Here is a 13,912-nt window from a genome sequence, read left to right on the forward strand (position 1 = left end):
TGGACGACTTCTGTTCATACCTCTCAGAGTGAGTGTGGAGTTAACAATCAGATACTCTCAACACTTGTTTGTGTCAGGAAATTCTCTTTTACGCATTTATTGAGGCAGATACCTAAATACGAAACTATTCATAGCGAGCATAAAAGCACCCATCCATCCATTCATCATCCATCCATTTAAAACGGCATTTTAAAACTAGAATGAACTTTTTACATGTTTATGAAAACACCAGAGCATCGAGATTAAATCTGTTTAGGGTCAACTATTATTTATAATTCCACGTATACATTTCAAATATTAATTACTATACACACCGAGGCATCGTTAACTTGTGCATGCTAAAATAAACAACAAATCTTTGCAACATTTAGCAAAAACACTTTATTTTGACCAGATTTACAGCAATATTTGTGTTTATATGTTTTTTTTTTCTTGTGAAAATATAGTCCATCCATCCATTTTCAGACCCACATACTCCTGTTTGTCAGGGTTGCGGGGGTCTGCCGGTGCCAATCTCCGGCTCTCATTGGGCGCTGGGCGGGGGTACACCCTGGAGAGGGCGCCAGTCCAACGCAGGGTAAACATATAATGTCAATGTTAAATATTAAATCTAAATATTAAATCTAAATGTTAAATGTAAATCTTAAATGTCAAATCTGAATGTTACATTTTAGCATTTAGCATTTAGATTTAGATTTAACCTTTCAATTTAAATTTAGATTTAGAAATAAAATGTTAATTTAACAAGAAAAAATATCGCAAATTTCACGAATATTGCTGTAAATCTGGTCAAAAGTAACAAAAAGTAACACACGTACATTTTGTAAATGTGGTTTGTTGCTAAATGTTGCAAAAAGTTGCTTTTAGCATGCACAACCTAATAATGGCCACCCTATTTACAGTGAGCTGATGTGAGGTTATTGTAAAGTAAAGTAATGACAACCTGCATAAAAAAATGAAGAAAAACGAGATATTAAAAACAAGAAGATGGAAACTCCAAAATGTAAGACCTATACCACTAAAAACATTTGTATTATTAACAACTTTAAAAAGCACAAAGTTAGTAGGGCTGAACGAATAATTGCATTTGCGATTTTATCGCAATATTATAAAATACGATTTTCTAACTGCAAAGGCTACCGTTTCTTTTTTCTTGTACTGTCCTTTTAAGTTCAGAGAGTATTTAAGAAGTGCAGTCCATGTGTTTCATGAAACGTGAAGTTAGTTCGATATGTTGAAGAGGTAAAGCCACAGATTTGTTTGCTTTATTGTTGTAATCTGTGCTTTAAAATAAATATTTTATAATTATTTAAAGTTTAAATAAATCTGAAATAGTTTATTATGAAACAGATTGATTTATTGCTTGTGTTCATTGAAAAATCCATGACAAGAGGCCCTTGGAAAAAAATTGCAATTAGATTATTTTCCAAAATCGTTCAGCCCTACTGTAAAGACAGTTGAGTAAAATCAGCCTGGTTATCTCAAATGCATCTTGTCCAGTGGAAGGTAGTTCAATGAGTAGCAACAGACCTCAGTCCATCACAGGGCTGACACACAGCCACCCCCACCCCCCACCCCAATGGCCATTTATAAACCATTTTAACCGACAGCACTATTAACTGATGATTTTCACACGTGCAAATATATTTATGTGATACTCATTTTGTTATGGTGGTATGTTGTGTTTTGAGTGTCATGGGTTGCTCCGTAGCTTGAATGTCGTCTTTAAGGCCGTTGGTCTTTCCATACTCTCAAACCTGCTTTTTCCTACAGACATGTGTTTGCATGATTTTCATCCCAACCTATTCCAATTTAACCATTAGAATTATTTGTTGTGGTAAAAGGGAACAGCCTAAAAGAAAAGCTCAATAGTGAAAGAATTGAAACGTCAATGATGATGCTAAAGCTACCCAGGCATCCGTTACTAAATATATTGACAGCACCCGATACAATATACACAATAAAAAGTACTGGTCATCAAAATATGCTACATTTATTATAGTGTAATATATAATGTAATACTCTAGTTTGTCATGTATTGTGATATTTTGATATTCTTAAATACAAGTTTTTATGCTTTGGGAGGAAATTAGAGATTAAGGAAATTCACTGTGTGCAATCACAGAATGATAATGAGCTGGTCCATAATGCCTTTTTCTTTTTTTTAATAATTTCCTGAACGAAAGTAAATGAAACAAAGAATTGACAAACTTAATGGGCTGGAATTACTATGTGGAAGTCAATGACACATCAAAATGATCAACGGACGCCTCTGAAGAAGACTGGCAGTTGGCAGTTGAAACACGTCAGGAGATCAAAGTCAATTTACTGGAAAAAAGTTGGCTAAATAAATGAAACCTCCAAAACAGATGCAAACCCAGGTGCAGCGACTTACAAGGTGATGAGAAACTACTACGAATACATAGGATTGTGTATGAATTTACACTACTGTTTGTGCAGAAACACAAAAAGAGAAACATTTATTTTAATAAACACAACCTGGAACAAGCCAGTTACAGAGATGCTTTATTAGAAAGACGTTCACTGAGAAGAGATTCACAGTGTGTTGGTAGAAATGTGTTTGGTAAAAATAAACGCAGGAGTAGAATCTTTAGTGAGTCGCGACTGTGACCTTGTTGATGAGTGTTCGGATGACTTTTGCAATAGCTCAGAAAATATTCAAACAGCACAGTGTGTGCATGTACAGTAGATGTGATTTTGTGTGTAATGTTGCTTCTATGAATGTGTTGTAGGTAAAAGCAAGCAGCACCCAAGGGCGAGAGTCTGTTGTGTCTCCTTTGACCATCACCGCTGAGAGTGTCACCTCAGCAACCACAACACAAGTTACCAAGGTAACCAGCTTTTTCTTTACAGCTCCACTTAGTACCTCTGTTTATGTTGGTAATGCTATTTTATGCAGATCAACCACTAGTATTCTGTTTACAGTAAACTACAATCCACTTAAACTTTGATGTTTCCTTTGATTTTTCCTTGACTTCTGCATAATAATTCCAGCAAGATTCTCTTTGTATTTGTTTTGAATAAAACTAGTGCAGTGTTCGTAGGAAGTATGTATTGCTATAGAAAAGTGTGAGGTTCTTAAAAAAAACCCACAATAACAACTTTGAATGACTGTCGCCCAGTAGCACTCACAGCCATAATCATGAAGTGCTTTGAAAGGCTGGTCAAAGGTCACATTACCACCATCCTACCCCCTTCACTCGACCCACTTATAGTTGCATATCGCCAAACCGCTCCACCGAGGATGCTATATCTTCCACCTGTCTCTGGAACACCTGGAAAATAGTAACACAATGGTCCGGATGCTATTTGTGGATTTTAGCTTGGCTTTAAATACCATAATCCCACAGCATCTGATCAACAAACTGGGCCCACTTGAACTGAAGACTAGAATGCAAAATTGGATACTGGACTTTTTAACACACAGGCCTCAATTTTTAGGGGGAGGGACTAACAGGTCAGACACAACTATGCTGAGCAAAGGCTCTTTGCATGGGTGTGTTCTCAGCCCCCTACTTTACACCCTGATGACCCACGATTGTTGCGTTAAGTACAACACAAACCACATCATTAAGTATTTGGACTACACGACAGTGGTGGGTCTCCTCCAGGATGGCGAGGAGAAGCACCACAGAGAAGAGGTGAAACTTTTTGTAGACTGGTGCAGCAGTAACAACCTGCTCCTGAATGTGGAGAAAACCAAAGAACTGGTGATAGACTTCAGGAGGAAACGGTTTGTGCACACCCCGCTCTACATCACAGATACTGCTCTGGAGATCATTCCTCACATCAAGTTCCTGGGGGTCCAGATAGTCAATGACCTCACCTGGTTGCTGCACACCTCCTCCGCTGTCAAGAAGGCTCATCAGCGCCTGCACTTCCTGTGGAGGCTAAAGAGATCACGCCTCAGCCCAGAAATTCTCACCACCTTCTACAAAGCATCTCTCTGTGGCATGAGAGCAGCAGTGTCTTAGACAGGAAGGCACAGGGGAGAGTGGTGAGGTCAGCTAGAAAAAATATTGGGGACACACTGCCACCTGTTGGAGACCTGGCGAAACAACGCTGCATGTTGAGGGCAACAAGAATCACCAGGGACCCAACTCACCCTCCTACCCTCAGGCAGAAGATATTGCAGCCTGCCATGTAGAACTGTGAGGCTTCTAGACATCTGCTACCTAACCGCCATCAGACTTTCGAACACCTTCAAAAACCTCCGATCTTAACCTCCATTCTTTTTAAAGAACTGTTGCATATACTGGAGTGCAGCGTCGCTGGCCAGTCGAGTCAGTTTCAGCTGCGTGGAGCTTTGACTGGAGTGCAGCATCGGCCCGGCAGGCAGCTTGTGCTTCAGCTGACTCAGCATGATGTGCACAGTGCATTTAGGTTCTCTCTTTGTACGATTGGCTTTCGGCATGTTAAATTAGACTGCAAAAGTAAAAACCTTAAACCAAGCAGTAGCCATGTTGAAACTCTCAGGTCAGTTTGATCTTGATGCACTGAGATAGTTGAGGAAACACACACACAGACAGCTTTTATAGATAGATGTTATGGTTCCATTTACATTTATTCAGGAAACTGTTTCTTAAGAAATCCACCTTGAGCTCCTGACATGTTTTGACTGTCAACTGCCAGTGTTCGTCAGAGGCGCCTGCTGATTGCTTTGATGTTTCCTTTGATGCTTCCTTGACTACCGCATAATAATTCTGGCAAGATTATTTTTGTCTTCTTTTTGAAGACAAACTTGATTCAAGTTAAATTTCATTAACGCCTTAATGTCATTGCTATTAACATATATCCTCAAACTAATACACTGTTGGGAATGTGTTATGGATTTATTTGTCTTTCTGTCTGAAATCTAGACTGTAAAAGGTGGCTTCTCTGAGACCAGGATAGAAAAACGAATCATCATCACAGGAGATGATGACGTAGACCAACATCAGGTGAGAAGGATCACACAAATGTGGCATCAGTTGCATGTTTTTTTTTCTTTCCTGTGTGGTCAAACGTGAAAGGTCAACAATTCATGAATGACAAGAGGTGTGTGTTTTAAAAAAGGTCTGACCTGAGTTTTGTTGGGGTTTGATGTCCACAGGCGCTGGCCATGGCGATTCAGGAGGCTAAACAGCAGCATCCTGACATGCTGGTGACGAAGGCGGTGGTTATCAGGGAAACAGAGTCTCCCACTGAGGAGCTGAGGCAAAAATCAGAGGTACACACCACTCTGCTCACCAGTTCATGTGTCCATCCATAACAATTATATTAGAAGCTAATTTTGTGTTTGCTGATGAAGTTTTTCCTTTAAAAGTATAGAGATCAATGAAGAAAGTTTCATAACTGAGTAGCATTAACATTCAAAGGAATGTAAATTAGCTGTATTAACACAAAGAGCAACAGTGAGCTGTAGCACTTTAATATCAGGAAGAAAAAAAATACCAAGAATGACAAAGAAACATGAAAAGTAAGGTGCATTAACTAAATGAAGAGAAGTGGGAATTACTGTCAACACTTTTGAAGTGAAAAATAAAATGATTAAAAATAACATGCTGCAAGATTTTTCAGATATATAAATAATCACTGATCATCACTACTACCTGCAATATTTTACCAACATGAATGTGGTGTTATTCTATTGTATTTTATTCCATTCTTTTATTTTATTAAGATCAACTTTTTCACCTGGTAGTGGGATGCAATAGAACACTAGTAAACAGTTTGAAATAGAGAAATAGCTAAAACATACAAATTTGAGCTGGATTGGCAGGGACAAAGTGTTACTGTATATCTTGATCAAGGCTTTCAAAGTATCCAGGGCCTCATGTACAAAGGGTGTGTATGCACAAGGTGCGTACGTGGTCTGCCCTCTTCCACACAAAATCTGTCACAAGCACACAACTATGTAAACACGAGTCACGTTTTTTATATCCTCTTTTTTGAATTGTTATGTTTAAATTGAAATGAAAATAAAACCAAATGGACACATGTGCGCGGGGGTTGGACTTCACTTATACAGCACTTTACATTGTTAGTTACATTCAACCACTATAGCAAAGGTGAGCAACTTTTATCACAACATGAGTTGTTGTTTTGCTTGTTTGTAGTACTGTGGGTTTGTAAAGTAATTTGTTGTTTTTTCTTTTTGTGTATTTTGTCGTGATTTTCTTTAGACTTGTGTTTTTTGAGTCATTTTGTGTATTTCTGCTGTCATTTTGTAGTAGTTTTGTGTGTTTCTGTAGTAGTTTTGTTTGTTTCTGTAGTATTTTCTGTGTTTTTCTTGTCTTTTTGTTTATTTTTCTGTAATGTAATTATTTCGTGTACTTTACTGTTTTCTTATTGTTTTGTTTATTTTTTGGTCATTTTACACATGTGGGGCCCGGGCCGCCAGTTGGATATTTTTTCCTTTTTTTTTTTTAATCCTCTTAAACTTCTCAACACATACCCACAAACACAAACCAATAAGTGTACTGTTTATATTTGTAGTCTATTAAATCATGTATCCTTATTGGATACTCTCTGTCTTGCATTTTGATGAATAGGAATAATTTGTTTAAAAAACTAAAACCAAACTCTTTCTTTCCCACGTTGCTCATGGTAAGGGTTGCAATTTTCTAAAAAAAAAATGCAAAGCTGAATCCCTGGAATGGGAGTCATTTTATTATGATTTGCATACAGTATGTAAATAAAGGCATGGACTGGGAGATGTCGAGAGAGCTCTTAAATCCACGGTCATTCTGGTGTTCCAGATAATTGGGTGTTTTTAATCTGTATGCTGAGGTTAAAACTGGTACTCAATATTTTTTGCATTTTTGCGATTTGGAGATGATAAAGGTGAATGAGAGGAGTCGGTTGCTGGTTAGAAGGGGGCGGGGCTACAGACTCAGCACAGTAAACTCAGCACATTGGGCAGGAAGGGAGGGAGAGAAACACAGAAACTAAGTGGTGGAGTTGAGAGAAATGAGTAAAAAGCTCCACAAGGCTTTCTTATTTATTTATTTATTTTTACAGATAATTTAGCGATAATTAATGCAAGCTACAAAAAACACGAGGAGCAACTTGGGAGCTGAAATCTTTGAGTGTTTTTGAAATAGATTAAGACAGTCAGAAGGAGAGTGATGATGATGATGGTGATAATAACATTCTGTAGGCTTCAGAAGGATCATGTTTGAAATAGTAACTTCTATTGGTGCTTGAAAAGCTGTCATATAATTTAGTTTTCAGATAATTCTACATTTAGAAAAGACATTTAGTTAATGAGGATGTAAAACATCCCCACTATTGTTTTCTGCACTTTATTATTATTATGGAATATATTTTTGTCTGATAATATTGTTCAATATTACCGACCACGGTACCCCAGGACACACCTGCTATCTTTTGGCATTTTTGTAAATTTAACAGTGATTGATTAATCGGCAAAATTAAATAAAAATTTTTTTCCATTTTTCCATTCAAACCACGAGTGTACGCTAGTATCCTATAAAATTTTAATTTACATCCACTAACGTTTTCTGGCACCCGAACACACAACAAAGTGACATTCTAGAGCTGCAACATTACTAGCCTCCATAGTCTTTAGCCAGCGGTGTTTTGTGTTTTTGCTTCCAGCTAGATGTGACATGACGTGGGCCATTAAGGGGTCTATTGGAGTAGAGAACTCAGCGCCCCCTGCTGTTATCTATGTTTGATACAGTTTTCCCAAATAAATTTGAAAAAATAGTTTTCTGCTGCTTTGATTCTAATGTATTACTGTTAGTTTCATGTCACAGATGTTAGTTCTACCTCAGGTGTATAGTCTGAGTTTTCAGTGAAATGGTCCCAAACTTTTGAGACTTTAGGTTGGTTCTTCTTCTGTTGTGAAATTCTTCTTCACATGGTAAATGGTGAAGCGGCACTGCGCCCAGCAGTTCATGTATGGTACTGCAGCAAAAATGAAGTACCATACATGTCGACGCAAATTTTTGTAGTCCACATTATATATTATGTTACTAATCATTTTTGCATTATTGTATATGTTACACACATTGTGGTTGGCGCGAATCTTGACGGTCTATATATTTAATTATATATATTTTTTGTTTTCCACCCCCGGCAAGAATCTCAAACTCCGCCTATGATGCGCACTCCTGGTTATAATGGTATGACCAATGAGTGTATAATAGAATAGGATGGTACACAGGTAACAGATAAAAACCTGAAAGGAAATCCACAATTATTTGATATTACAGAAATGGTCCAAAAAAGAATAGAAAGGAATCATGTTTGTGTCACACCTGTGTGTTGTGCTTTGGTTGCAGTGCTGATGGAGTTTTTCTGGTTCATGAGATGATGAAGAGTGGGGGAGCGGATTCTGTCACCAACTCCACCAACCCCTATACATTGAGGACTCTGCTGTGTACTTAGCCACTCCAAGAACAGACTTCCTCCCATGAAGCCGTAGACATCCACTCCTGTTTTTAAGACAAACTAACTGTGACTCCGCCTCCTTTCCTGTACCGGCCAGTCCCTGCCCTCCACCCACTAATGTGGCAAACACATGGACGACAAACATTTTCCTTTTTTTCTTCACATTATTTAATCCAACATCTCAATAAGTGATCATAAAATGCTACAATATATTTTATGATGACACAGTTGCTACTAGTGTGTAGGACACAACACTGTAAGTAGGAGGGGTGGGTTCAGGGGGGAAAGAATGGTGGTGTTACTGGTGGAATACACATGCAGTCAAGCAGCATCAGGCAGCACTTAAAGCTTGATGTCGCCACCTCCATGTCATGACACCAGTATAATAAACTGCTGTCTTATTAGCTTTTTACTTTTTTTATCTATAAAGGATCTAATTTAAGTTTGTGTTTGCTTGTTTATGAAATATGTAATATATCAGATAACTACTATGTGCATGATTCAAAAGAAACCAGATTGAATGGGGAAATAGTGATTTCCAACACTGTGATGGGATATGTGATGGAGAGACCAATAAAGGAAGCAAACAAACATGGGATAAAAGTGAAGGAATCGGACTGGTGTGGATAAACTGTACACTGAAGAGACACTTCAAACTGGAAGTGATTCCAGTCCATCACACAAACAACACTCTCCTCATCCAACTCCACTAACTACTTTCCATTTGGAATCACTTTGCCACCAATATAAAAATATGCTGATCACCTGTTTTTAGGAGCAGTTTTAATATCAATAATGTAACTTTTACAAAGTGATGATGTCAACGCTTCTCACTTGAGTTGAATTGCTTACACTGGGTAACAGATTATTATTCTTTTGGTCATTTTTGTTTGAACATGCTGTAACTTTCTTTTTCTTTTTCTTTTTTTAAACAAGCCTATGTTTTGTTGTTGTTTTGCACAGCTGTTGCGTGTATATATCATTATTTGAAAAAGGTTTTGCTTAAAACTACTAGAACTTAGTTTGGAAAAACTACTAATGTGGAGATGTTAAATGTCAATGTTCCTACATGAAGACTTCGAATTACAACAGACATTGACTTTCATTCCATAGAACATGTTATTTGTTGACAATATTTGATGGTCAGAGTTATTAAGACAAGTACAAAACATTTATATGCACAAATGGAATTTCTTTAAAATGTAAATCTTAATCCCAGTCTTCGATTGTTTAAATCTGCTGTAGCTCACAACATCAGCCACTAGGGGCAGCATAACTACATCAAAGAAACATCACGTTACACATTTAAATCTAGTTTGATTATCAAAAGATATCAAAGTGAGGGCATGAAACCATTGATTTGGTAATAATAGCCTACCTATCTGGTGTAGCTAAACTCTTGCTAAACTTTGGTATTTTCATAGTGAGGTACTCTGTTTTAGTTTTCTTTAGTAACGAAGTAACTTTAACGTAAAACAATGAGGACATCCAAGAATGAGCATAAACATAATATAATAAAATAGAATAAACTAAAATATATTCATATTTTCTAAACCGAACCAGCAAATATTTTTTAAACAATGCGTTATTACCTGAAAGTCATAAATAAGCCGTGAACTGCTCTAAACATTTGATCATCATTAACAAAAATGTATTTACTTAGTTATCTGGTTTATTTGCAAAATGTATAAGACTCAACAAAGCACCTTTAAATAACAGTAGCCTATAGAGCAGGTTACTGCGTCAACCAAATGTGTTTTATTTGCTTTTCTCTCGGCATGAACAATCAAACACATGAGCTACTGTGTGTTTCAATCTACCAGGCCTTCTTCAGTGTACATCTCATATACTTGAAACAGGGGCAGGTGATTACAAAATAGAGACTTTCCTAAAAGTAGAATTTAGCAAACTGAAGAATATTGGTTAATATATTTGAATTTAATTCTAAAGTGCATGTTTAAAGATGCTAAAGCCTTTGTTTTCTAACCAGACAATATTAATAACTTCTATTGTCCACATTAGGTTCTGGTTTCCACACATTCCTGGTTGACCTTAACACTCTACTATGCATCCTGTATTAACCTAATAAATTGAGACTACTCCACATTAGCTTTATTGCTATCAATGCTAACCTTGTGCTAATGCTAACTAGAGGAGTGAGATGCACTGCTTGTAACATTTGTAATAAGCAGCCATTATTCAAACTCTAAAGTGCAGAAAAGCGATGTTGAGCATTATTTTAAGACGTTTTCTCACCATGTGACCATTGCTCATGTGTTTTTAACATTGGCCCTTTTCACTCAACTTGAAGATTTATGATCTGATGACAATGTATTTGTAGAAACAAAAGCTTCTCAAAGTAATGGCTGAGGTTTCATCTGATATGATAACTTGACACTGGACTGTTGTGATTCTACATTTACTGACAACTGCTCGTAGTTTCAGCCAACCTGGAGACAAAGAGGTGAATAGAAAAAGGAGGAAGGGCTTGTAATTTAATATAAATACCCAATCGTATGTATTGAACTGTGCTTTTTGTAGAAAGTGACAATAGCAGAGGTGTGTATTTTAATGTCCACGAGACAGTAAACTCTGAAAGACAGAGAGTGGTGGAATAGGAACATTACAAAGGATGGGTGCCTTATGTGTGGAGGTGGTGGGAGTCGGAGCCACTCATTGCAAAGTGCTCTTAATCACCATGAGACAGATGTGGTGAGGATGAGCTGTCTGGAAAGTGAAGTACTGTCCATCAGAATTGCTTTAGACGACAAAGCCTCTGAAACTGAACTGATAACAAATGTCAGTGGAGTGTACGTACCCCATCATTACAGGAAACCAGCACAGTGTGGTTTGGTTTCTGCACAGATGTTTATCATCCACCTTTAATTCTCCACTGCCTTTTGCTCTACATCCTTCCCAGTGCTTGGTGGTGTGTATTTGCTGTATTTGCATTCAGTCTCAATGGAAAACATGCATTAATAAATGTCTCCGTATGGTTCAAACTCTGCTTCACATTCTCATTTATTGATTTATTTTACTTGTCTTTAATCAGCCCCGATCAGTGAAACTGTCCATTAATATCTAATTCTGAAATTTCCAAGTCATTCAGGTCATTTGTTTTATTTTTTTTAATTGCAGCTGACAAACAAAATTTGACTTGGGGTATAGTGCCATCTTGTGGGAGGCTGCATGATTGCAGTCTTTAAATGTGAGCGTACACAAGTGTCATCTCGTGGGTATTTGTATTAAATATTCAAGCAACTAACTGTATTCAGTTCTAGTATTACAGGTATTTTTACACTGAATGACTGAGTTAAATTACAGAACAATTATCAGTTTTAAAGGCCTTGCTACATCGTGTAGAATTTTCAACATTGACATCTTCAGTAAGTTTCCCTTGTTGATGTTTCATTTTTGAAAATAATGAAACATGCAACTTTATTCTGTCAGTTCAGAAATATTTCTACTAGACACATTGCATGGCGCTATTTTACATTTTGTGATTCTCAGGAAGATTATCGGCTTTAAGTCATATCCAGCACATGCAAGCATGTTTGGGCTTTGTATGTTGGACCAGTCGACGAGGTCCCATGTTTTCTCTTATTGTGTACTATTCTCTCGGTAGCTACCCCAGTTTAATCACACGCTCTAAGCACAAATGTCTGAAAAACTATTGGTTTGAGGAAACATTTGTTTTCATGTACTTGTGTGTTTGATCACCAGTCTTTTTCAACAGATTGGCGATCAGCACCCTATGATTTTTTTTTTTAGGTGGGTTATATAAAGAGAAGTTTAGGTCAATTTGGAAAATAGCTGCAGAAAGTAGGGAGTGGAATGAATGGTTTGACAAGTTGATGAAAATTCATTAGAAATCAGTAAAATTCTATTTTAAAATATAAATGAAAAAGTTCTTGACAAAACATCTGCAACAGCAGTTCTCAAACAAGGGCCCACCAACAGTGATCTGCCAACAGGGAGAAATGCATGGTAATTGTCAACAGTTTAACCCTATAACACCAAACATGATACGATTATATACAGTACATACAATACAAGGATAATTCACCATGGGGCAGTAATCAGTTCAGCACAGGCCTTTCCAGCAACTCTACAAGATTGTTATTTATGAGGAAAGATGCACATGTGGTTTTAAAAGAATAACTTTTCCAACCTTGAAAAGATTAAGGTAAGAAAAACTTTTTTTTTTTTTTACTGAAACATCAATAGGAAGAGTTACTGGGTTGATGCAGTGTGATATTATTTTATATTTCATAATCTCTATATTTCATAAACCATGATAAAAATGCAGTATCAGATTTGATAAGTTTGGGAACCACAAAGTGAGGAAAAATAAGTGAAATGTGACATGTTAGACTTCACTGTGCCCTATTCATGGGGACCAATAAAGGCTTCAGTTTCAAAACATTGGATTCTGATTTAATGTTTCAGGCTTTACAGGTACAAATAGTTTTACATAGCATTTGAAAAGAAAAAAAATGCACAAACTGCTTTTTCCACATGTATGAATTTAAAAGTAGCTATAGATGACCCATAACTATCTTACCAACTTTATTGTAAATTATTGTGGTTTTTTTTTTTTAATCCTTAATCTATTTAACATAAAAGCAACTTAAATGTTTTTTGTGCTGTATGTAAACAATGTCAATGTCAATGACTTGCTGAATTTACTTCCAACATGTTACCCTGACAATGGCAAGGAATGTCATAATCAATGATGGACAATTAAATCATGTCTGAAGTAGGGCTGGGCAAAAAATTGATTTAATCAATTAATCAAATTTGTAGATGAAAACTATTTTTATTTTGCAAATTTGAAAAAAAAAAAACATTATTATATATTATTTATTTTATTGTTTTTAATTTTTGTTTGAACCTGGGTTAAAGCGTGAAATTGTTGAATGACAGAGCCTCATTGACTTTTTATTTTGGGATTGTTCTATGCATTTTAACTCCTGAGGACAATCACAGCAATAAAGTTGCACTTTTGACAACATATCTGATGTCTGCAGTCATTTTTAAGCGCATTAAAAAAAAAAAAAGAAATCAAAAGTTGAATCGAAAGTCGAATTTTTCTTTTTTAGTCAAAATCACCCAGCCCGAGTCTGAAGGATTACATATTAAAGCCTCAGGCATTAAATACACCAAAGAATTAACCTGCCATTGAGTACGGCGGGGTTCAAACCCTTTTGAGTACCCTAATGATCTTAGGAAGATAGAGTGTGTAGGCCTTCTTTCTGCCTATAATGTTTGAAGACAGAGTTAAAAAGACAAAATGTTCTACTTTAAAAAAAAATAAATCCTACTGTGACTTAATATTAGAGAAAGTCTCTAGTCTGACATTTAAATTCAGGTCAAATCTGATGTATACATAATAAGCTGAAGGATGTGCCAGAGAGGGAATTCCAATTTGTCACATACGTAGTATTGATCAATATTTAACACAGTGGGGGAAAAAAACAGCTCCACGGTG

At 36.6% G+C, this 13,912-nt stretch overlaps 1 protein-coding gene across 10 annotated transcripts in view; it reads left to right on the top strand.

Moving 5' to 3' along the window:
• LOC114462798 (band 4.1-like protein 1) overlaps window positions 1–11,423 on the top strand; it is a 131,622-nt gene extending 120,199 nt beyond the window's left edge. For all 10 annotated transcript variants that reach the window (XM_028445797.1, XM_028445802.1, XM_028445803.1 and 7 more), the window contains 4 exons: window positions 2,754–2,852; window positions 4,881–4,961; window positions 5,114–5,230; window positions 8,313–11,423. In XM_028445797.1, the coding sequence (XP_028301598.1) occupies window positions 2,754–2,852; window positions 4,881–4,961; window positions 5,114–5,230; window positions 8,313–8,318 (303 nt within the window). In that variant the 3' untranslated portion in view covers window positions 8,319–11,423. The remainder of the gene's footprint in view (window positions 1–2,753; window positions 2,853–4,880; window positions 4,962–5,113; window positions 5,231–8,312) is intronic.
• The last annotated feature ends 2,489 nt before the right edge of the window (window positions 11,424–13,912 follow it).

This window comes from Gouania willdenowi, chromosome 5 (genome assembly GCF_900634775.1).
Source record: "Gouania willdenowi chromosome 5, fGouWil2.1, whole genome shotgun sequence".
NCBI lineage: Eukaryota > Metazoa > Chordata > Actinopteri > Blenniiformes > Gobiesocidae > Gouania > Gouania willdenowi.